The following is a 26,204-nucleotide window of genomic DNA, read 5'->3' as shown; positions in this document are numbered from 1 at the left end:
AGTGGGTCAGAAGTTTACATACACTGTTAACTGTGCCTTTAAGCAGCTTAAAATTACAGAAAATGATATCAAGCCTTTAGGCAATCAGCCAATAAGCTTCTGATAGGCCAATTGTCTTATTTGAGCAATTGGAGGTGTACCTGTGGGTGCATTTTAAGGCCTACCTTCAAACTCAGTGCCTCTTTGCGTGACATCATGGGAAAATCAAAAGAAATCAGCCAAGACCTCAGCATATAATTGTGGACCTCATAAGTCTGGTTCATCCTTGGGAGAAATTTCCAAACACTTGAACGTGCCACGTTCATCTGTACAAACAATAGTACACAAGTATAAACACCATGTGACCACACAGTCATCATACCGCTCAGGAAGGAGACGCATTCTGTCTCCTAGAGATGAACGTAGTTTGGTGCAAAAAGTGCAAATCAATCCCAGAACAACAGCAAAGGACCTTGTGAAGCTGCTGGAGGAAACAGATAGACGAATATCTAGATCCACAGCAAAACGAGTCCTATATCAACATAACCTGAAAGGCTGCTCAGCAAGGAAGAAGCCACTGCTCCAAAACCACCATAAAAAAGCCAGACTAAGTTTGCAAGTGCACATGGGGACAAAGATCTTGGATAAATATCCTCTGGACTGATGAAACAAAAATGAATCTGTTTAGCCATAATGACCATCATTATGTTTGGAGGAAAAAGGGTGAGGCTTGCAAGCTGAAGAACACCATCCCAACTGTGGGAGGCAGCATCATATTTAGGGGGTGCTTTGCTGCAGGAGGGACTGGTGCACTTCACAAAATAGATGGCATCATGAGGAAGGAAAATGATGTGGATATATTGTAGCAAAATCTCAAGACATCAGCCAGGAAGTTAAAGCTTGGTCGCAAATGGGTCTCCCAACTAGCCCATAGGGGGAAAAAACCACTCAGGGCGATAAACTCAATGCCGGGCTGGCGAAAAAAGCCTTAAGGTCGTAGTTCCACACCAAAACAGGAACAGACAGGACACAGGAATTTGACTAGACACATGGACGGATGGACAGACAGATGACGGAGAAATCTGCTAAACATTCTGCTGGACTTTCCACAATCAATGAATTGGCACAAGATGTGGAGATTATATAGAGAGAGAAATAAGGAGGGAAATGAGACATGGCAGGTGAAAAAGATGATTAGATAACCAGGCAATGAGGGGGCGGTGTAATACCTTAGACTGAGCAGACATGAGTGCACATTGCAATGAAGAAAAACAACAAAGCCAAGTTCACCCACACAAAAACAGACAAAACATGTGTCAGGATCCATCCAATTAAACTACAAACAAGACCAAAAGAAGTGTCAGGATCCGGACACTAGAGACAAAACATGAGTTTCAGGATCTAGCCACAAAAATTTATAAACAAGAGCAACAGAAGTGACACACTGAAGAGAAATAAAAATTTATTGGATCACAATTGGGGAAGTCAATTTCACAGGCCAAGTTTCAGCAGTAATGCTTCCTCCATCACCTGCTCTAAAGCCTCAATCTCCTGATGTCAGGACATACCCACAGAGAGAAAACAGAGGTCCACCAAGGAAATTAGCGGACTATAAAATGTCAAATGAATACATTCAAAGGAACAGAACTCGTAGATCCAATGCTAATGTTTAACGTTAAAGGTTAAGGGTAATGTTTAAGTTCTTGTTTTATCTGGAAATAATATCTGAAGGTGAAGATGGTTGTAATTCCCACGAGGGTGGATTTCTGAAATGTAGGATGACAGAAGACTCATTCATATTTATGAGGAAAGCTCTACTGATTACTTATGGCTACGATTAAAGATTTAGACTATAGTTTCTCAGACCAATCAGGTAGCTCTTATCTGATAAATATTACTGAATCATCCAGTCAGGTATCACCATCATACATTTCGTAATCTTGATCACCGCACACTGTCTGACAGACTACTTTTTTTGTGTGCATTGTAGTAGTTTCTGCCAATTTTGTGAAAAATCACTCATCTTTGGGATTTTGATTTCAGAAGAATAGACTTTATTATCATACCATAAAGCCGAGTTGCCTGCAGTACAACCACAACAACAACTAAAGCATCTCTGAGTTTTGGTTCACTTAAATACAGTCCTCTAACACGGTGGGGCTATTCCTGTGCTTTAACCCTGGTCAGCTAATTTTGAGAAGTGGACAGGAGACACCTGTCTCACCATATATTTTCTCAGCAGTCATGAGAGCACATATATGAGGCTATTCCTGTTGCTGCACATACCTTCAAATAGTCACACATATGTTGAGCACACATTCCCTCATGACTACAGGCCTTTACACACACACAGTAAACTGCATGTTTGCCCGTCAGACATAACTGTGGTACAAATCAACAATGTTTACATTGATTACACCTGATTAATGTATACTTAACTTGATAAAAATATACTACATATCCCTCCTCTGTGACTTTTTCCGAGGCACACCTTAACATATTTAAGCATGTGCGTGCTCCTGGTTCAGCCTTGTTTTTGGTTGTCACAGTTATGTGGAGTGTATCAAACAAAATATTCATCCTAATTTTAAGAGTTCTTGCTTGTAGTGTAGATGTCTTCAACCCAGATATTTTGCGCATCGTAGAGGGTCACCCTTTGGAGAGAGGTTAGCCAGCACTTACACCCAGGGCGTGGTTCTTCATATCGTTTTGTATATTCATTGGAGGAATCAATTTCCTCCCAATTTGGTCTTTCTGTTCATCCAGGGTAGTTGCCATTGCATTGGGCCATTCACATCGAACAATGTCATCTGTTTCACTGTTGCTCGAATCAAAAATTATTTTACCAATGGTAACACACAACAGAATATTATTCCTTCCACAATGTTGTTATTCCAAACATTATATTAATTTTAGCTAATTGTGCACCCCATTTCTTAAACAATCTATTTAAATTGCTATAAACAAGTCAAGCCATGTTAATTTTTAGTCCCCACCCTGTTTTCTTTTTCCATTCTTCATTATTATTAAAATGTACATGAGTTCAATAAAAGCATAAACAAAAATACATTATCAATCTTAATCTTTCATTATACAACCAAACCCAGGTTTGCTTAATACTTCTTTAATAATTTAGGCACTTCTTTGTATGCAACGGTTCTCAAAGCTTTACCTCCACAATCAATCTATAATTGATCTTCTACACAGGGTGTGATCCCCTGATAACACAGTGATAGAATGCTTGGTATTTATCGCTGTGATAAACTATTTGAATAAAGCGGTTATTAAGACACAGTCGGGTTGAGTGGAACTCACAACATCTGGCAGGTTTCTTCTAGACCTCCCTTTTGATGCTTCTAACCTAAAAGCATCCTTCCACTTCCTTAAACCCTTCTTGGGCATGTTTCCAGGGCGGTGAAACCCTGTCTTAGGCAGCTCTCATTTTGCAGTTGGAGAGTCTTTACCCGTCATTGGGTCGTCACCTCTCGCCACTGGAGATCTCCACCCATCATTGGGTTATCATCTCTTGTCTCTGGTCTCGATACCGCTCAGTCCTATTATCCAATCTTTAATGATCTGGTATCAGTAACAGATATTTTCCCTTGTTTCAGGGAGCATCACCTGAAAACCGTCACAGCCAATGGAACCATCTACAACTGCTCAAACATGAAGACAGTTCATCATATGGTTAAATTTACAAGGCATTATTCAAAGTTCAACAATCTATTGAAATTGTCCAAATTAAAAGTAAAATGTTACAATTGAACTCATCTACAGTTCACTAATTTCCATTCAAGTAGTTATGTTTTCTCATTTAGCAAAGGTCACAAAAGACCTTGTCTCTTGGTGAAGACTAACCATCAGAACAAATCAAAACACAGGGTCGCCTCTGTCAAGCTTCTGATGCTTAATTTAAATCATCACTTTAATTTAATAATTTCTAGGTAGTTTTAGAACCTACATTTATTCTTCCAGATGTACATTCAACCAAATCTCTTATCTTTCACTGTGAACACTTCACTTCAAATTGCCCTCTGAATATATAACATTTTTAATCATGATGAGGAAAGCTGTTTGAACCTTTCTTTCATATTACTGTATCTAACATTATTGTCAAATCACATCATTTTCCATATAAAAGAAAATAAAATCAAAAGAAAATAATTTTTTTTTAGAGATATGCCTTTAAATAACACAAGAAATAATTTGGAGGAGAGATTCCACTCCTTCACACTGTTGTTACAGTTATTCCTTTTTTTTTTCTTAGAAAATCACAATAACACATTTATGTAATTCTACAACAGTGAGAATAGTGATAAATGTAATTTAATGAAATAATATAATCAAATATATTTCATTATATTATCTGCTTTCAACCTTTCCCATTTTAAACCATCTTCAAGAAAACTTCTAGAATTTTTACTTCTCTTATCCCTTCCCCCCTCGCGCAATGAAAATAATGCGCATTTGTATTCAGACCATTGAGAAATGTACGTTTTTGTTTTTAAACCAATAAACTTTCTTATGATTACTTTCTCCCTTTTCTTACTCTTTCTCAGGAGAAGGAACTTTCATTATGTCAAATAAACCAACATAAATCACCTTTTTAAACTAACAGAAAAGAAATTAAAGAAATTTAAACAAAATAAAATAGTAAAGAGGCACAATGGAAGTTCAGACAAATCTCTTGTGTTTTGCAATAATTGATCAGTAAAACACATTAAATCCCTCTAATTTCTCACAAGTTTCATTTTTATATCCTAATGTTATCATTTAACAATATGATTTTTCAGTTATTATCCTCTTATACTTATCAGCATTTCATGATAAATTATTCAGTTAAATAGCAGAGACAGATGTCACTGTGCATAAACTGTATACCTCTAAAATTGTATTTTCATGGATGTAACTCAAAATAGAAATAGCTTATTAGAAATAAACACGTAATTTTTTCTATGTAGCACTCATTAATCTTTTTCTTTAAAGTGAGGGTAGTCTTTGGGAAATTTAGGGGAGTAACCAACCCAATATACAACTCTTACTTTGCCATTAAGTTTTAATATTTAACCTTCACATCAATAAATTAGCAATTAGATGCTGGATTTAAATTTAGACCCTCAGAACAATTTAGACATGGATATTGAACCCATGGATGGCAGTTGGAGAATCAAACATCCACTTAGTCATATATGACTGAAATCAACTTATCCAGAGAAATTTGAATCCACAATTGAAATGTCAATTCAGTAATAATTACCAGCATTCATGATAGTAGGAGGGCCAATCATATAACAGCCCACATACTGTATTTCTCAGTCTTTTTTCTTTTCTCCGGACTTTCTCCTGCAATATAAGCATCTTCAATAAATCATCTGGCTCAGCAATCTGCAATGGTGAGAGACTGGTTCCAGAATGAGTTATTGAAACGAATTACACAATTCTGACAACAGAAAGAGTAAAACATAGTTAGCATCACTAACACACAGAATAGACACATGAACATTAAGTTATTTATGATATTAAATTTAATCTTAATGTTTCTCCTTGGGTTTTCACCTAGTACCAATTACCAGTTTTTCCTTAGCATTATCAATATTTTTTCAATCAAATATAGCACATATTGTGACTATTTCAATTTTATCTGGCATGATTAGTCACAGAACAAACCCAAGAAACAACTTCTCTAAGCAAATTTGAAAAGTAGAGAACATGAAATGATCTAAATCATTCTTAAATTTATTGTCTTTAATTCTAGTCTCAGTGACAGCTCTCAGTGTACCCATGATCAACCAATGCCTACACTGTAAAAAATATCTAATCTTAAAAGAATCTGCTATCTATCTTTTCTAAATTCGGGGCGCCCCTTTGTTTGAGTGGAGACATCAAGAGAGACGAGATTTTTTTTTACTCAACCTCTCCATTTAGACATTCCCTAGCAAAAATAATAAACGCTATCTGTCTTATTTTTGTTGGTTGATCAAAGTTTACACTGATAAAGTTGCACACACATGTACATTGTTCTCCAGACATATTTAAACACATCAAAAAATAAAACATATAATCATGGGTTTTTGAATTTATATATCAAGACATTATAGTGTTTAATTCAATATTGTTAAAAATGTTATTCTCTCATATTGGACTAGACAGAACATAAAACAGACACACGAATGTGACATTTTCACATTTAAGGTTTACTTTTCATATTCCAGTTACAAAAATCCTTCTTTTTAATTTCTCTTTCCCATTTTCTTGACATGTTTGCATTTCCGTTGTGGCTTTGATAACTACTGGCCTCAATAAAAGAATTACACAACAAAACAATAGCTCTCCTATTCATAACCATCTAAAGACAGGCTTCTCTCATTCTCCTATGCTGTCTTTTTATAAGTCCACCATCCACCTTCTTCTAAAGTATTTGGAGCTGACCTTTGGGGTCGCAGAGGGAGGTATTTTTAAAAAGGACCTTGCCATTTTACCCTCTTCTGCATCCCTTAGTTTTTTCTGGCCTGTCTCATATTTCTCAGTGAATTTTAAACTTCCTGGAAATTGGTAGCTCTTACTTTATTCTTTTTATTTTTTCCTGTTTCTAGTTTTTACTCTTGTCTTTTTATTTATTTATTTTTTAACCTTTTAATCAAATTGTCTTTCTAAATCAATTTCCTTATCTTCTTCTAATAATATGCTTTTTAAATATATGAATTATTATACTCCATACATGAATACATTTCCTATATGTTTGTCAATTTACTTTTAGGATCAGTCTTCATCTGGATCTTAGTTTTTATTTCTTCGCTGTTTATTTCTTCATTTTTACTTGGCATATAAAAATGAAAAATTATTTTAGCACCATTAATTTAGATAAATCAATACATTTAGAGAATAAATTAATCTCTTATTTTGTAAATGTATTTCCTTCTACACTAATCTTCAACGGCAATATTTTGAAACAATTTTTCCAATTTCTTTCACCTTTACTTTATAATACACAAAGTTCATTCAAGTCACTTTATTATTTATTTATTTTGCTTTCTCATTTCTTTGAGATTTTACACAGTGGACTTCTAGATTTTAGTATTTCCACTGGAGTTTTACCTTATGTAATATAACAACACTTATCTTAAATACAACCTCTGTTTAAATTCCAATTACTTAGTTGACTTTTTAGTTTAATGCAATACACTTTATTATTTGTCCAGATAATGTGATTTCCCAAATGGTCACTTTACAGTTCTTTATAATTTAAATATTCTTACTTGTCACTTTAATATAAACTTTATCTCTAAGCACAGTTATACCTCTTGAATGTATAGATTCTCTGTATGAAGTCCACTACTTTTATGTTACAGACTAGTTCAGAGATCTGGCATATTTTTAAAGACAATTGCCAGTCTCTCTATCTTGGTCACACACCCTACAATATCTCAGATTTTAGTTTTCTATGTGTTACCTAAAGAAATTTCTTTCCACAGTTTTATGAGACAGCTTTCATTTCCAACATTCATTCAACATATAAACAACAAACTTTATTTATTGGACAACTTTACTCCATTCATCTTGTCCCTTATTAATTTTTAGGGCTTATATTCATACTTCTCCCCTTATTTATAGGGCTTGTCACAATCCCCTGTTGTCTGCCCTGTGTTTCACTTGTCAGCTGTCATAAACTACACTTCCCATAATTCCCTGCCCTCATCACTGCCAGCACTCAGTCATTGTTCTCACCTGTATGTCGTTTGATCTTCATTATCCCTCTGTATTTAAACCCTGGTTGTTTGGTCAGTCTTTGTCGGTCGTTGAATGTAGATGTTCGAATATAAATGTTCGAATATAAATGTCTAAATGCTATGTTAAAGTCTTGTAGATTCTGGTATGTGTTCCTGCCTGAGCCCGTCGTGGATGTTTTCCCTTGTTTATATCTTTTGTTTCCCATCGTGGATGTTTTGTTTGTTCCAGTCTTGTTTGTCTAGTTATTTTCAATAAACCGCATTTAGATCCCCACTCCTTGTCTGCCTTCGTAACAGGGCTCATATAACATACACTCTGAGTTCTTTATATGGTTAAGAACTCTTTACACATTTCAATTCCGTTACAGGACTTATATCTGTACTCGGTCATACTTTTCCATTTTCAAACACAGACACTCACAACCACAGAAATGTCACACTTATTACAAACACAAGGCTTTTATAAACACAGAGCTCTCAAAAAATACAATACAATTTTAAAACACAATTATTATTATTCCTATCCTAAGTAACCTGAAGGATTTATTTTTTATTTATTTATTTTTTATTCTTTTGCCTATCTGTGCGGACCTCTTTCTAATATAGTAGAGCGGTATCCGTAGTACTACCCATCAGTCCTCTTATTGCTATTCAATAGAGCGTTATACATGGTACTACCCATGCAGTCCTCTTATTGCTATTCAATAGAGCGGTATACATAGTACTACCCATGCAGTCCTCTTATTGCTATTCAATAGAGCGGTATACATAGTAATACCCATACAGTCCTCTTATTACTATTCAATAGAGCGGTATCCGTAATACTACCCATACAGTCCTCTTATTACTATTCAATAGAGCGGTATCTGTAGTATTACCCGTGCAGTCCTCTTATTGCTATTCAATAGAGCGGTATCTGTAGTATTACCCGTGCAGTCCTCTTATTACTATTCAATAGAGCGGTATCTGTAGTATTACCCGTGCAGTCCTCTTATTGCTATTCAATAGAGCGGTATCCGTAATACTACTACTTTATCTGCCTTCATTTACTGCCATTTCATTTAGACCCTTAACAGCAAATAAAAACATGCAATTATTTCTTCTGGAATCAAAACCCTTTATTTATTCTTATTTTATTTTCCTTATTGGTTTAGAAGAGCTTTTTGAGCGTTCTTACCACCACAGGCAAACTGGCAAGCAATACAAACTTTTATATAAGCGAAAGTTGCTTACCTTTTAATGGTGGCCACCTGTTTGTGTTGCCTTCCCAGCCAGCCAGCGCTGCAGTCAATCCTCTGCTCTCTTCTGTCCCTGTTCGGGCACCATTTGTAGTAGTTTCTGCCAATTTTGTGAAAAATCCCTCAACATCTTTGGGATTTTGATTTCAGAAGAATAGACTTTATTATCATACCATAAAGCCGAGTTGCCTGCAGTACAACCACAACAACAACTAAAGCATCTCTGAGTTTTGGTTCACTTAAATACAGTCCTCTAACACGGTGGGGCTATTCCTGTGCTTTAACCCTGGTCAGCTTATTTTGAGAAGTGGACAGGAGACACCTGTCTCACCATATATTTTCTCAGCAGTCATGAGAGCACATATATGAGGCTATTCCTGTTCCTGCACATACCTTCAAATAGTCACACATATGTTGAGCACACATTCCCTCATGACTACAGGCCTTTACACAAACACAGTAAACTGCATGTTTGCCCGTCAGACATAACCGTGGTACAAATCAACAATGTTTACATTGATTACACCTGATTAATGTATACTTAACTTGATAAAAATACACCACAGCATTTGTGTAAAGTAATAACTTTAGTAGCTTTAAAATAAAATATAATATATATAAATATAATCAAACAGTGAAGACCTGTAACAATGTTTACTTGAATACTTGATACAACTGTTAGAAATGTGTTTCTTTGTTCTTAAATAATTAATGACTGTTTCTTGGTCCTGAATACTTACTTGAGAACTTGAAACAATATTTACCCAATTAACAAATTAGTTATTCGTTTCACTGGTATTGGTTCCAACAACTGAAATGTTGGTATCGTGACAACACAATATATATTTAAATTGTGCATGGTGGATCTTACCTCAGAGCGCTTGTTGTTATGCTGTTGAAACTTGATTAAATTATATTTTCATAATAAAACCTAATTCAAGATGCACAGTTAAAGTGTGTGACAATTATGGTTTATTTAAACTGCAAAGGTGAAACATTAATTACATTTGAATAAAAAAAATGTAAGAACGGAGGTGGAGAATTTAAGTGTGCATCAGGTGCATCAGCCAAAAAGTCTTCCGCATAGGATGCTCTGGTGCTTCCTTCCTCAAGCGTCCTCGGGAATCTTCCTCTGTCCTCGGTCCCTGCGGTGTATTTACAGTATTGAGTCGTCCTTCATGATGGCAGACTTTGATCGGTTTCTGGCTCACAGTCTCAAGGACGGAGGAGCAAGGGAACGAGGATGTACAATTAAAGAAATGAGAAGCACCCAATTAGTTAAAATTCACAAGTTGACAAGAAGGATGCCGCATTTTAAATAGCTGTAAGAAGAATTGTTTGGAAAAATAAATGGATTAATGAAGTAAGTTCATCTGTGCAGTTCTATCCAAAACACTACAATTCAGAGGTTTAATTTTTCCATCTAACATTACATTTTTACTCCAGTAATGGTTAGGTTTAGGTTTGGGGTGGGGGTAAAGTTTATAAAATATGCATTCCTCTTCACTGTATTACAGCTTGTACATCTCACTTTTGGTGCCCATCCGTGGATATTTCACACAGAAAATGGATCTCCCATGTGCCCATATGCCCAACAACACTTAACGCTTTGGCCACTGGGGGCAGTTTTTCCAATATCAGTAAGCATAGACTGACTTTATCTAAAGGAAAGTCAAACTACTGTTTCCGATTTCACTGTGAGATCAGTCTGATCAGAATTCGCCATGTGATGAAATGAGTTGGTGTCAACTAAATAGATTTAAGTGTGACATAATTTGTTACTCTTAAAAACGCATTGCAGTTACATTTCAAAACAAGACGTATTCAGTTATGGTAAGATATCTATTGCGTAGTATAGTATATGATTAATATACAGTGTAGTCATCATATAACAATTTGAGTAACATTCCATCAAGAAAATATTTTTTAAAACTTAAATTACTTAAAAAAAATTAATCATGAAATACAGAATTATGAACATGAAGTAAAATAATTTAAATTACCAAAAATTACAGATTTACAGTTTATCAAAGCAGTAAATACAAAATGTTCTAGATGTTCTAAACTTTTTCAAATCAATCACAATCTGACTGAACTGTTGATAATGTGATTTGATGTTGAGTTTTTTATTATTCTGTATTCTGTGAATCTTCAGCTGGATCACTGAGATTAGAGTTTGATTCATATCCAGATGTGCTGTATTCCTCACATCTTTGAAGCCACTTCTGCACCTCACCTGATCTTTGGTTCCCATTTTCATCTGTAGATATTATGAGTTGAAAAAGTGAGTGTGAGTTTGGCGAAAGATAAATTCTATAATTCAAGCAGTGAAAATCCCATTTCTTCTGTATCAGTTCAATAACTCACCACATGATACTTTAGAAATCTGCAAAATATTCAAGAGTCCCTCCATTAAAATGGCTTCCCATCTGTTTCCTTCCCTTTTAATCTGATCCTGGAGTTTCTCTTGAACTGAAAGAGTAATGTAATATTAAACTCAATGAACTATATGCATAAATTCAACTCTTGAAACTACAATCAGATATAATGTAAAACTACACTTACTGATCTCCTGTTGATGTTTGATGATCTGTGTTTCAGAAGATTTATTTGATTCATCCTCTTTAACTGTAAATAAAACACAATATTACTGGAACTGAAAAAGACTGAGAACTCGAAACTCATTTTAAGATTAATAACTCACATTCTGGAGGGCTTTGCAAACTTCTCTGGCTGGCAGAGTCATTATCTTTAGTGAAATCCTTCAGTATTTCTTTTGTCGTATTTTGAATTCCCTTCAACCTGTTATTTAGCTCCTCACTTAGTAATTTCATCACATGTTGAGTGTCCAGATTTATTTCCTCCTCTGAATCCAGATCTTGTTGTGTGTCAGTCTCATGAAGACTGATTTCTGCAGCACAGCGAGTGTCGAGACTGAACAGACAGTTTTCTGCCACCATCTGATCAATCTTCTGGAGCAGCTGTGTGACTTGATCTCGATTCTTCCTGTCTGTGTTGTCAAAGACGTGATATCTGTTCCCACATTTCTCAATCAGCCACTGGAGTGCGTCTCCTTCACTCTCAATGTGCTCCTCGATTGAGATGTCTGGAAATCTGTCACCCCATGTGAACAAAACTATGGTGTGTCTCCAGACTTCCTCTCCGAGAACAGACAGATTTTCTTCAATGATTCTCTTTTGTTCTTTCTTAAATGAAGTGTCTCCAGGAATCACTAATATTACTGCATGGGGAAATTTTCCACTTTTTGAAACACTCTCTAGAAGTGATGTCTGGATAAACTCTGGATTGAATTGGGTTGAAACATACTTCCACCAGCCTGGCGTGTCCATCACCGTTATCTTCCTTCCATTCACATCACCAGAACCTTCTACATATGATTTTATTTTTCCTGCTTTAAATACATCATCATTCAAGATGGTGTTTCCTGCTAAACTTTTCCCAGCAAGGATCCAACCCACCAGAACAAGTCTCAGTGATCGGAGTGGAAACACGTCACCTTTGGAGAAAATGTGTCATGATTATAAAGATTGATCATTCCAAGCTATTCATTCATCACTAATATAACTGTAATTGACTTTTACCTTTTTCTGTCAGCTGTTCTGTTTTTTCCTGCACCATTGTTTGTCTGGCTTTTGCTCTCTCTTGAATTTCTTCTCTCTTTTTCTTCACCTCAAGTAGTTTTTCATCATCAGTTTCAAAGTGTTTGCCATTGTTTACAGTCACAACACCATCAATCTTCACAAGCAGTTCTTCAACTCCATTACCTTTATTGTCAATATCAAAGATGTGGTATCTGTGTCCACATCTCTGGATGATCTGCTGCAGATCTTCTCCTTGATTCTGTATGTGCTGCTCAATGGATTCATCTTTCAGTGAAACTGTTCGTGTAAAGAGCACTATGACGTGTGACCAGATTCTCTCTCCAAAGAGACCAAGATGTTCCTCAATACTGATTCTGTGTTCTTGAGTAAAAGGCAAACTGAGATTAATAACCAGCAGAAAAGCATGAGGTCCTGGTGGACACAGGAAGACACTGCACACCAGTTCCTGTTTGACCACTACTGGTGAGTCTCGCAGGTCAAATATATTCCACCAGCTGGGTGTGTTAATCAGAGCGATCTTCCGTCCATTCACTTCACCATCTCTCCTCATAGACTTCACAAAACATTTCTTAGACTCAACTTCACCTAAAATACTGTTGATCACTGATGTTTTTTCAGAGGACTGGTGACCCAGAACAACCATTCTTAGCTCTGAAAAGATGAAGAATGTGAAGAGAAAACAGTGTTGGTACAAATAAACTGTTGTAAGTTTATCATCTCAGTTATATATATATATATACAGTCAGGTCCATAAATATTGGGACATCGACACAGTTCTAATCTTTTTGGCTCTATACACCACCACAATGGATTTGAAATTAAATGAACAAGATGTGCGTTAACTGCAGACTTTCAGCTTTAATTTGAGGGTATTTACATCGAAATCAGGTGAACGGTGTAGGAATTACAACAGTTTGTATATGTGCCTCCCACTTTTTAAGGGACCAAAAGTAATGGGACAATTGGCTGCTCAGCTGTTCCATGGCCAGGTGTGTGTTATTCCCTCATTATCCCATTTACAAGGAGCAGATAAAAGGTCCAGAGTTCATTTCAAGTGTGCTATTTGCATTTGGAATCTGTTGCCGTCAACTCTCAATATGAGATCCAAAGAGCTGTCACTATCAGTGAAGCAAGCCATCATTAGGCTGAAAAATCAAAACAAACCCATCAGAGAGATAGCAAAAACATTAGGTGTGGCCAAATCAACTGTTTGGAACATTCTTAAAAAGAAAGAACGCACCGGTGAGCTCAGCAACACCAAAAGACCCGGAAGACCACGGAAAACAACTGTGGTGGATGACCGAAGAATTCTTTCCCTGGTGAAGAAAACACCCTTCACAACAGTTGGCCAGATCAAGAACACTCTCCAGGAGGTAGGTGTATGTGTGTCAAAGTCAACAATCAAGAGAAGACTTCACCAGAGTGAATACAGAGGGTTCACCACAAGATGTAAACCATTGGTGAGCCTCAAAAACAGGAAGGCCAGATTAGAGTTTGCCAAACAACATCTAAAAAAGCCTTCACAGTTCTGGAACAACATCCTATGGACAGATGAGACAAAGATCAACTTGTACCAGAGTGATGGGAAGAGAAGAGTATGGAGAAGGAAAGGAACTGCTCATGATCCAAAGCATACCACCTCATCAGCGAAGCATGATGGTGGTTGTGTCATGGCGTGGGCATCTATGGCTGCCAATGGAACTGGTTCTCTTGTATTTATTGATGATGTGACTGCTGACAAATGCAGCAGGATGAATTCTGAAGTGTTTCGGGCAATATTATCAGCTCATATTCAGCCAAATGCTTCAGAACTCATTGGACGGTGCTTCACAGTACAGATGGACAATGACCCGAAGCATACTAAACCAGAATATCAGGTCAGTCTTGCTGCTGAGATGACAGTGATTAGAAGAAACATTCCCTCCCGTTCAAACATGATCAACAATCTGACAAACAAAATGTTTTGAATAAATAACAGCTTATTTTTTTCTTTAATAACAAGGAGAAATCGATTATAACTGAGGGAGAATGCAAATACATTTAATTTTCCTTAGGAATACTAATAAATAGCAGTGCTCAGTAGATGACTAAGATTGATTTGTAAAGTACTAAATGTATTAGCAACAGTACAAATTTGTTGGCATGATGATAAACTGGGTTTGCATACTGTAGTATTCTGTGTTTCTGGAAAATACTGTTTTCAATATATTCTAAAACCTTATGATCACTTTGTGTGATGAACAGACAAAAATGTAAGTTTTAAATTCAACATCCAATCAATCAATCAATCAATCAATCAATCAATCAATCAATCAATTAATCCCCATTTGAAGTGCATAAATCAAGTATTGCTCTGGTGGTTTAGGATTGACAACATTTAGTCAAAAATAAATAATTGTATCAGGTTAATCAACAGTGACTGAACCATCAGATTTTTAATGTCCAATGTTGGATATTTATATAACACTTTTGCAATCTTCTAGATCTTTTGTGCCCTTTCGTAAGAGTTCTCTCTTGAAGAGCACATACCAGCCTGTGTGTATTCATGCAGAAAATTGAGATAAGGACATTACTCTGAAAAACAAGTTGACAACCTTTAATGATGTTATTTTGAAATGCATAATAAACACATTTCAGCCCAGAATAATGCTTGTTATATATTTTCAAAAACTGCTTATTACTTCTTATTCATTGTATATTCAGTGACAGATGTGCATTTATAATAATTTTACAACAGCATCTAATGTTGCTCATACAGACAGAATTTTGAGTCAGAACTCTTTTATTAAATGAGATTTTGTGCACTGTTGATCATTTTAACATTTCATGATTATCATCATAATTTTTACCACATTTCTTACATTTAGCTAATTAATATAACATTTTAATCATGAAATACAGAATTATGAATATGAAATAAAATAATTTGAATTATCAGTAAATTACACCTTTTCTTTTTGTTTTTCTGTTTCAAAAGTGGCTTTTTCTTTGCAATTCTCCCCATAAGACCTCCTGAGTCTTCTCTTTACGGTTGTACATGAAACTGGTGTTGAGCGGGTAGAATTCAATGAAGCTGTCAGCAGAGGACATGTGAGGCGTCTATTTCTGAAACTAGAGACTCTGATGTTCTTATCCTCTTGTTTAGTTGCACATCTGGTCTTCCACATCTCTTTCTGTCCTTGTTAGAGTCAGTTGTCTTTGTCTTTGAAGAATTTAGTTACACCTTTGTACGAAACTTCAGTTTTTGGCTATTTCAAGCATTGTATCACCTTCATTCCTCAAAACAATGATTGACGTCCAGCTGTGTTTGATTATAAAGTTATTTTCTAGTACCAAATAAGTAATTTAGCATGATTACTCAAGGATAAGATGTTGGAGTGATGGCTGCTGGAAATGGGTCTGTATAGATTTGTTAAAAAAAAAAGAAATTCAAATAGTGATGGTGCTGTTTTTACATCAATATTATCCTGACGATACATTGTGATCAGTTGAATGCACTTTAGTTAATTAAAGCACCAATTTCTTTCCCTAAGAGCAAAGTCTGAACATTATTCCAAACTTTTGGCCACCAGTGTAGCTATATAATAACCTGGTTGCATAAGTGTGCACACCCTTAAACTAATACTTTGTTGAAGCACCTTTTGATTTTATTACAGCACTCAGTCTTTTTGGGTAGGAGTCTATTAGCATGGCACATCTTGACGTGGCAATATTTGCCCACTCTTCTTTGCAAAAGCACTCCAGATCTATCAGAATACGAGGACATCTCCTGTGCACAGCCCTCTTCAGATCACCCCACAGATGTTTAATTGGATTCAGGTCTGGGCCATTCCAAAACGTTAATCTTCTTCTGGTGAAGCCATGCTTTTGTGGATTTGGATGTGTGCTTTGGGTCGTTGTCATGCTGAAAGGTGAACTTCCTCTTCATCTTCAGCTTTCTAACGGACGCCTGAAGGTTTGTGCCAAAATTGCCTGGTATATGGAACTGTTCATAATTCCCTCCACCCTGACTAATGCCCCTGTTCCAGCTGAAGAAAACAGCCCCAAAGCATGATGCTGCCTCCACCATGCTTCACTGTGGGTATGGTGTTCTTTTGGCCAAACACACCTTTTGGAATTATGGCCAAAAAGTTCAACCTTGGTTTCATCAGACCATAACACATTTTCCCACGTGCTTTTGGGAGACTTGATGTTTGTTTTTGCAAACTTCAGCCGGGCTTGGATGTTTTTCTTTGAAAGAAAAGGCTTCCATCTTGCCACCCTACGCCATAGCCCATTCATATGAAGAATACGGGAGATTGTTGTCACATGTAGCACACAGCCAGTACTTGCCAGAAATTCCTGCAGTTCCTTTAATGTTGCTGTAGGCCTCTTGGAAGCCTCCCTGACCAGTTTTCTTCTCGTCTTTTCATCAATTTTGGAGGGACGTCCAGTTCTTGGTAATGTCTCTGTTGTGCCGTATTTTCTCCACTTGATGATGACTGTCTTCACTGTGTTCCACTGTATATCTAATGCTTTGGAAATTCTTTTGTATCCTTCTCCTGACTGATATCTTTCAACAATGAGATCCCTCTGATGCTTTGGAAGCTCTCTGCGGACCATGGCTTTTGTTCTGAGATGCAACTACGAAAATGTCAGGAAAATCCTACTAGAAGAGCTGAACTTTATTTGTGATTAATCAGTCACTTTAAATGATGGCAGGTGTGTAATGACTTCAATTTAACACGAGCTTGAATGTGATTGGTTAATTCTGAACACAGCCACATCCCCAGTTATAAGAGGGCGTGCACACTTATGCAACCAGGCTATTGTAAGGTTTTTCATTTTCATTTTCCCCCACGAAGATTTCAGTTTGTTTTTCAATTGAATTGTTCACATTATAGGTCACATTAAAAGTAGAAAAAGTTCTGACATGATTTATCTTTGTCTCATTCTTTTACATCACAAAAACCTGGTATTTTAACAGGGGTGTGTAGACTTTTTATATCCACTGTACTGAATCTGGATGGACCAACTTAACACAGTTTCCAATATCACACCAAGACAGACATGTTGACCATTTAAACACATCTGCAGTCGCACGACACCAGCGATCTTCTTGCAGGCGCGCATATACACTGGGCACTGAACTGAGTGGGTAACATTAATCTATATATATCTATTACTTAATATTGAAAATCTATATATAATTAGTATCAACTTGATACTGAATCACCAGTTCTTCTGACACTGCTACAAAATACTACCACCTAAAATACTGTTAATCACTGATGCTTTTTCCAAGGGTGGGGAACCTAGAACAACCACTCTTAGCTCTGAAAAGATGAAGAATGGGAATAGAAAACAGACCTCAAATTTCATGAAGAATTAAAAGTACATAAGACGGTTTTGATAGAAATTAAATGAGTATATGACATCAAGTAGTTTACTAAGTGGTTGATAAACAACCCAATTCTTGTTAACCAAGAAGAAAGAGCATTTTCAGGAACAGTGATCTGGACGCAAGTGTCAAACTCTAACAACATTACACATTTTGTATTTGTAGGACAAACCAAGATAAAGAGTTAAGCAATTTAGATTATATTTATTTTACAGCAGTCCCTGGCTGTATAACATGTCTAACAAACATAGAAAATTAATCAAATGAAAGTGACATTTGATATCTTGACAAATCGTCTGTGAACTTTAACTTGATCCATTTTTCTCACTTGGTCTCGCCTTCTGTGTCGAAGTCCTGACAGAAAAATCAAACCAGTACAAATCTACATGACGGACAAGAGTATATACCAACTTAACAAACTGTTACACAGAAAATGTGGCTGAAAGTGAAAGAACATGGAATAACATCTTGAAACCAGATTATCAGGGAAGCTGCTCAGATGACAACGAACACAAAACAACTCTGATAACCAGAAGTATTTTCAATAAACATATTTTCCCAATAATACATTTCAGAAAACAGCCTCAATACACAGAAATCAACATGACTTACTCAGGGAGAATGCAAACACACTTCATTTTCCTTTGGTATACTAATAAAGGTACTGTTCTGTGAGTAACAACGTGTTATTTGTTCCAGAAACAGAGCCAAAGAGAAAGGTGAAATGGTCTTCCTCTATTAGTGACAACTGACCTGTTTATACATTGATGGGTTTGCTTACTAAACTACACTATTCAAATTGTTTTCAATATATCATAACACGTATGTGTCACGCAGACAAATGTTTTAGCCTTATTTTGAAGATTTACACATTTAAATTTCATAACAAAAATCCATCAAATTGAATTGAGTAATATTTAACAAAGTGTAAAAAATAAAATACTTGGAAGATTTAATTTTTGTAAAAAAAAATTACACAATAAAATTTGATTATATAATTGAAATGCATAAATCAAATAGGCTAAAGTATTTTTTCAGTGTTTGTTAAGTGCAGGGATTTAGCTTGAATTGGAGGATCAGTGCTATAACAGAATAGCTCCACCCAACTCTCTTCCAAAAATATTGGGCACCAGTAAAACATCTACCGTTATGTAATGAAAAATGTACAATTTATATGTTGCTTCCAAAAAATGTCATTTTTCCACAGAATTTTCAAGTTACAGTATTTGCCAGGAGGATTTTCCGATGCTAAATTCTTGATACTTCAATGCAAAAATGTACCTAATAGCTTTAAAATGACTCATAATCTATTATAGGAATATAGATATGCTTTTACAACATAATAACAAATCACCGGTGTTTACATACTGTATATGTATCCCATTTGTGATCACATAAAAATTTAACAATGCTACAAAATGATCTGAAGATTGAGATAAAAAATGTGTCTGTTATAATATATTATATAGTAATATTGTTTCTCATTAGAACATGACACTGAAATGGCAGATAATACAACGCCTTCTTTACATCAGAGTCACCATTAGTAAAATACAAAGTATGAACACAATTTAGTTTCTTTTTTATTATAATTTTGGATGGTTTGATGTTTCACAGCAGGTTTTAAGTCACTTCTCTGATGTCATCATCATGTCTTGTCTTCAGTCTCTTTGGCTTGATCACAGATTCTGTATCTTGTATTTTTTCTATAGTATGTTCAACATAATGTCGATGGTTCTGTAGCCACCCCTCAACTGCGTCCTTCGACTTCTGGATCTTTTCCTCCTGAGAGAGCTCTGTAAATATGACAATGTACAGAGTAATCTTAGTCTTAAACTGAAGACAATTACAAATGTGATATTTAGTGTGTGAAATATAAATGTTTAAAGCAAGTCGCCCTATTCCAGTTCAATAACTCACCAAATGATTTAATGTCCAGCAAACTTTTTCGGACTCCAGATATCATAACATTTTCCCATCTGCTAAATTCTCTTTCCAGAAGTGTCTTAATGTGCTCAAGGACTGAAAGATTTGATTAGCACATTATCAATATTAACATAATGCAAAGTGTATCATCACAGCATCTGTGTAATTGTAAAATATTTCCAACCAAACAAAAAAATTTCACTCATGTAACCTTTATTCTCTGAAAGGAGGGATGAGACACTGCATCAGAAGTTGACGCTTTGGGAGCACCCTTCAGTGGGGTGTTGAATTTGAAACCCTATACTATAGTGCCAGTTTGATTGGCATGTGAACCATGGTGCTCCACCTATGCTAACATCATCGTAAGCATAGAAGCCAGAGCCCAGTGTCACACCATCAGAATTTTCTGACTAAAGCAAGAACAGTGTAACGCTCAGCCCCATAACAGTGAAATCAGTAACTGCACACAGCAACACAGAGTCTCGTTCCTTCCTTTCAGGGATCCAAGAATACGTGTGTAACCTAGACGTTCCCTTTCAAGGAGGTAAATTTGACACTGCGTGAGGAGCTGATGCTATGGGATCTGTATACCATAATGATGTAGCACTGATGTGCAATGGATTCTAGCCATTACAGGGCAGTCAAACGCATTGCTGTAGCTACCCCTTCATACTGAAAATAATAAACCAACTGCTTGGTGCCAAGACAGAGACACTAGCAATGACAGCAATGTCTCAACACATTTTCCTGGTTAGCAGGATAGAGGGGTGCACAGCAGTGGGAATCTAACACCAGCACTAACCAATTGGTCAGTGCTCAACCTTCTTCCTCTGTAAAGATCTGGGAAGAGAGGGACGATACTGTACATGCAGGTTATTAAACCTGGCAAAGGTATTAGGGAAGCCCAAGACATGTCTCCTAAAGTTAAGCCCTTTGCTCATGCCTAGGAGGAGGCCATACTCCTGCTAGAAATACATTTTATTCCCATGGGGCCAATGTTCCCTCTAATTTTTGTTCAGAGTGTTTATTTTATTGAGAAGTTGTTTAAGAAATGTTATGTTGTTGAACCTTTAAGAAATCTGTTTGAGCACCTTGAGTTAAGAAGCCACAGAGGATGATTGCGTGAAATGTGTGATAGGGCAGAAAATAAACTCTTGCCTGAACTGCTTCATTGCTTTCATCTACTTCATTGTGTCATCTTCTTTGTGCATGACACAAGTCCGATTGTTTCACTTCTTCTTGACTATATCACAATTCCAGTGGGTCAGATGTTTACATACACTGTTAACTGTGCCTTTAAGCAGCTTAAAATTACAGAAAATGATATCAAGCCTTTAGACAATTAGCTTCTGATAGGCTAAATAAAAACACAAGCAACACAGTCTCAGAGGCTGCTTTGTCCCGTTTTTCACCCTCGGGAAAGAAATGTCAAGCGCCTACCCTGAGTACAGAACCATTAAAGAATCCCCTTCATCTCTGCCAAACGTGATTGTATAACGTGTGCCGATTCTGGGACAAAGATCTTCACTTTCAGACGAAGCTGCTTGATATGAAGGAAAATGAGCTTGCGAAAAAGAATCTCCAAACTCTGTATCCCTTCCTCTCGCATCTTACTCATAAGGTGTCTTGGGAGCAGCAGAGGAGCAAGTGGGAAGAGAGGGGAGTGGCTTTGGATTTCAGTGTTCATGTGTTCACCATGAACAAAATCAATCTCACTGAGCGCTGTTTTAGCAAGGGCTCAGCTCAGGTTAAATACAGTGGTCGTACTGAACGGGCAAACCTCTTAATTTGGAGAAAACGAGGCATGCAAGGCATGAGCCTGCAACAAACTCTCCTTAAATCTCAGTGCTCTATATCACCTCCTGGCCTCTCGGAAGCCATAAAGGAGCGGCTTCGTCTTTCAGAACAAAAAAACGAGCTTCTAGAGAAAAAGTGTCAAGATTTGCCATCTTTAAATAGATGTGCTTTCAGCAGGTGACTCTTTTATTTTCTTCAATATACTCTTTTAGGAGTGCAATGTAAACACTTAAAACCTGGAAAAGTTTTTTCAGGGTTGCTTCTTTTGCTGGAACAAAGCAGGGAAAAGGAAAATTCTGATGGTGTGACACTGGGCTCCAGCTAATATGCTCATGATAACATCAGCATAGGCGGAGCGCAAAGCTTCACCAGCCAATCAAATTGGCGTGATGGTTTAGGGTTTAAAAGTCAACGCCCCCTGAAGGGTGCTTCCATAGCACCAGCTTCTGATGCAATGTAGAAGTTGCCATCTTGAAAAGAAACTCTACTTACTTCTGTCCTGTTGAGGTGTAGTGATCACTTCCGCTGGCTCAGAGGATTTAGGAGATTCATTTCGAACTACATATGAGACAAACTTTTATGAAAATGGAAAGTACTCTTAAAATACCTATTATGTATAGATATGTTTACATATTATGTAAAAACAAATACAGTATAAAGAAGTATCAACGTACAGTTAACTGGAGAATCCATGCTTCTATATTCATCAAGGTATAGGTTTTCTTCCATGATATCCTTCCATATGCTTTCTATCTTCTCTCTTATCTCTTTTAACTTCCTGTTAATCCCCTCATCCAGAAAATGGCAGATATCCTTCAGTTTGATCTCCTCTATCGTCACATTTTCCTGGGTATCAGTTCTCTGAAGGTGTGACTCAACATCACTGTATTTCGCTGTAGTGTCAAGATGGAACAAACAGTTTCCTGCCACCATCTGATCAATCTTCTGGAGCAGCTGTGTGACTTGATCTCGATTCTTCCTGTCTGTGTTGTCAAAGACGTGATATCTGTTCCCACATTTCTCAATCAGCCACTGGAGTGCGTCTCCTTCACTCTCAATGTGCTCCTCGATTGAGACGACAGGAAGTTTGTCGCCCAGCGTGAACAAAACTATGGTGTGTCTCCAGACGTCCTCACCAAGGATGGCCATATTTTTTTGAATGATTCTTCTTTGTTCTTGCTGAAATGAAGTATCTGCCGGAATCACTAGGATCATGGCATGAGGAAATTTCGTACATTCTGAAATGCTGTCTAGAATTGCAGATCTAACAAAATCTGGGTTTAATTCTGATGCAAAATACTTCCACCAGCCAGGAGTGTCCAGTACGGTCATCTTCCTTCCATCCACATCGCTGAAGCCTCTTGTTCCCTTTTCTGTTCTCCCTCCAGTGACAAATTCATCGCGGTTCAAGATGGTGTTTCCAGCAAGACTTTTCCCAGCGATCACCCATCCCAGAAGAACTACTCTGATCTCCTCAAGACGACGCACGTAGGCTAAGATTAAAGAATAGTTGAGAAAAGAGAGTAAAGAATCTGTTTTATGGTCTCTGAATCTGTGTACAGAATAAGGCAAAAGATTGAATATCTGTCACTCACCTCTATCTTGAATTATTGAACTTTGCGCCTGTACTTTGGCTTTTCTAGCACGTGCTCTCGTCTGAATTTCCCCCCACTTGATGTTGAGTTCCTTTACTTTTTTTAGGTCAACGCTGAAGTGCTTGCCATCATTCTTTTTGACAATTCCTACCATTTTCTCTAGCAACTCTGTGATTTGGGTTTTGTCATGATGGTTAGAATTATTAAAAACATGATATTCATTTCCACACTTTTCAATGAGCCGCTTGAGCGCTGGTCCTGCTCTCTTAATATCTCGCTCTATGTCTTTCTCTTTAATCAAGTCCCCTCTTGTGAAGAGTACTATAGCATGTGCCCAGACATTTGGACCAAGTAGCTCGACGTGTTCAACCAAACCTTTTCCATCAGATTCATTAAATTTCAAATCTGCCTGAATGGTGATTATGACAGCATGAGGTGAACACTGAGACACTCTGCGCACCAACTGCTGTTTAGAAATGTTTGATAAATCATTTAAACTGAACTCTTTCCACCAGCCTGGTGTCTCAACCAAGAGGACTCTTTTCCCATCAATAAATCCCTCTCTCTTCACATTTTCATCTGTCAATTCCTTTATCTCTACTTCACTGGCCGCCAATATAGTGTTGATCACCGATGTCTTCCCTGAGCTGTGCCATCCAAGTAGTGCTGCCCTCAACTCTGCGTGACCACAAAGAAGAAATACAGGAGAAAAATGAGCAGTGTGCAAAACGGATAACCAACCCAAACACAGAATGTAAACAAAAGTGCCATAAAGGTATTCTTTGTAAATAGATTCTACATTTATCATTAATGATCGGGCATGCTGAAATTTGCTTTGACTAAATTGACTAAATGTAAATTTTTCCTGCCGTGCGACTTCAGCGTATGAGAAACCTCAAATTGAAAACGCTCCTCACTTGAAACCCGGATCAATTATCAGCATGAGATGATGCAAGCACAGATGTACTGATGACATCAATGCGGACAACAAAAGTATAATTTGGCCTTTAAGGAGTCTCAACCCAGTTGCAAAGTCAGACGATTTGAATATTCAGAGAATTAACTTTTTTAAAGATGTTTCTGTTGTTAATATCAGTTAATTTACTGCATCCCAACTCAATCTCAATGCATTGCAAAAGTTCACCTTTTGTGTTCGAGAGATGGGAGACAATGAAACCAGTTTGGAACAAAATAGCGGTGACTAAATTATGAAGATTCACAGATCACATCTTGTAAAGCTTATATCTGAAAATGTATTTATGACTGATTACGTGTGCCCTCATTTTTTGACATGCAAATCACAATAATGGTGACAACCAAAGACAACATTGAGTATAAAATAAGCTCTGAATAATCACAAAATGACAAATAACTTCAAGTTAAAACAAAGATAATAACAGCAGTGTATATAAAATCTGCAAAAAGTAAAGGTATGAGCAGTACATAGTCATTTGCATAATTTATTCATAACACAGAGAGCTGAAGTGCAGCTTGCTGATTATTGCATACTGACATTCTGAATATTTGGTGGCCCACTTTTCCGCCCCTGCACAAGTCTACAACACACTTAAATTGAGTTCAAGAGAAAAGTTACATTCGTTATAATCACCCACCTGTCTGATTCTCTACTACTGACATGTTCTTACTCCATGATGGTCACTGCCTCTATAAGAGTAAAGGGGTACAGAGGACTCATCATGTCGAATAAAACACTTCTCTTCAATGACAACTGTTTAAAGCTATTAACAACAATATTAAAATGTTGTCTGGAGTTTTTTGTCTCATCGGGGGAAGAATGCAAAAACACTACGTCAATCCCTCACCGCCCTGTTGCCATTTCCATCAAAACATCGCTAGAAAAACGAGTAATTTGACTGTAACGTAGAATAAGTACAGAAATAACAAACGTGCATATTCATATTTACTTGCATCTACTCGTTTATTTATTATTTGTCAGATATAGCCATTTAAATGATAGATTATAAATTAAAACAGTATGCCAAGAGCTGTCTTACCGAAATGGCGCTGCATGACATTTCCTGTGTTGCGCATGCAGAAATGATCAGTAAAAATGTTTTATTCTTAAAATAAAACTACCAAAAAATTACAACTCTGTGCAAATGCATTTAAAAATTAGTTTTAAAATAATAAAGAGTAATGAGTTTGAATTAATCAGTTTTTTGTTAGCGGAAACGCTAATGATGAAAAGGTGAAAGTAAAACTTGTATAAAAAGTTCTTTTTTTTTTTTTTTTTTTTTAAGAAGCACGCTTGAGGTGTGACTGCCTCCCCTGCTGGCCACAGATCGCAGTAAACATAATTTAACTACCACTTCAAATCTAAATATCAGTCTTTCAGTCTTAATTTAGGCTATATTTTATGCTCAGGAAAACCTCATTATTTTTTTTTTACGATTTTGCCAACTCAACTCATTTTAATTTGTATGATATTACGTTCGTTTGATGTGAAAATATGTTGAAATACATTTCCATAAGTGATATATATTTTAAATAAGTTTGTAGGTTTAATTATTCCTATGTTGTTTACACATGAGTCATGATTCATAAAATAAATGTACATAAAAGTACATTTCTAAAATCTGAATAAGAAAAAGTCATCAGTCGAATGGGGAAAGCCGTAAACTGACACCTACCTGTCGCAAAGATGTCCACGTCAACGCTTATAAAACAGTTGTTTTATTGTACTAAACTCCACACATATGTCACTCCTAAGGACTGTTTAGTGTAAAATATATTGAGGATTGGTGGACAGGTAGTCAAATCATTACATTATGAGCTGTTTCCTCACAAAAGCAGTTTATTCAGCGTAATGAAGTATCTCCTCCGTAGAAATCCATTAAAAACGGCCTCGTTATGCTATTTTATGGTAAGTAGGCAAAAATGTAGAAGGGCTCTGACATCGCTTGTTTAGACACGCCCCC

The 26,204-nt window shown here is 36.6% G+C and overlaps 2 protein-coding genes across 6 annotated transcripts in view; both read right to left on the bottom strand.

The window, feature by feature from the left end:
* LOC127625919 (GTPase IMAP family member 8-like) overlaps positions 1–13,132 on the bottom strand; it is an 83,393-nt gene extending 70,261 nt beyond the window's left edge. For 2 of the 5 annotated variants that reach the window (XM_052101379.1, XM_052101383.1), the window contains exons 1-2: positions 12,547–13,132; positions 12,330–12,461 (exon numbers count right to left, since the gene is read on the bottom strand). In XM_052101379.1, the coding sequence (XP_051957339.1) occupies positions 12,330–12,461; positions 12,547–13,117 (703 nt within the window). In that variant the 5' untranslated portion in view covers positions 13,118–13,132. The remainder of the gene's footprint in view (positions 1–12,329; positions 12,462–12,546) is intronic. The other 3 variants (XM_052101380.1, XM_052101382.1, XM_052101381.1) reach the window with 2 other exon arrangements.
* Positions 13,133–18,157: 5,025 nt separating this feature from the next.
* LOC127625917 (GTPase IMAP family member 8-like) lies at positions 18,158–25,496 on the bottom strand. Its single transcript, XM_052101374.1, has 7 exons — positions 25,281–25,496; positions 24,879–24,930; positions 23,266–23,943; positions 22,345–23,163; positions 22,163–22,228; positions 19,868–19,969; positions 18,158–19,743 (listed from the first exon to the last, which is right to left on the bottom strand). Exons 2-7 carry the CDS (start codon positions 24,901–24,903, stop codon positions 19,571–19,573), a joined length of 1,863 nt encoding a protein of 620 aa, XP_051957334.1. The 5' UTR covers positions 24,904–24,930; positions 25,281–25,496; the 3' UTR covers positions 18,158–19,570.
* Positions 25,497–26,204: the final 708 nt, after the last annotated feature.

The sequence above is a fragment of the Xyrauchen texanus genome, chromosome 32 (assembly GCF_025860055.1).
Source record: "Xyrauchen texanus isolate HMW12.3.18 chromosome 32, RBS_HiC_50CHRs, whole genome shotgun sequence".
Lineage (NCBI taxonomy): Eukaryota > Metazoa > Chordata > Actinopteri > Cypriniformes > Catostomidae > Xyrauchen > Xyrauchen texanus.
The sequence above is the reverse complement of the archived record's forward strand: the minus strand, read 5'-3'. Positions and strand labels throughout refer to the sequence as shown.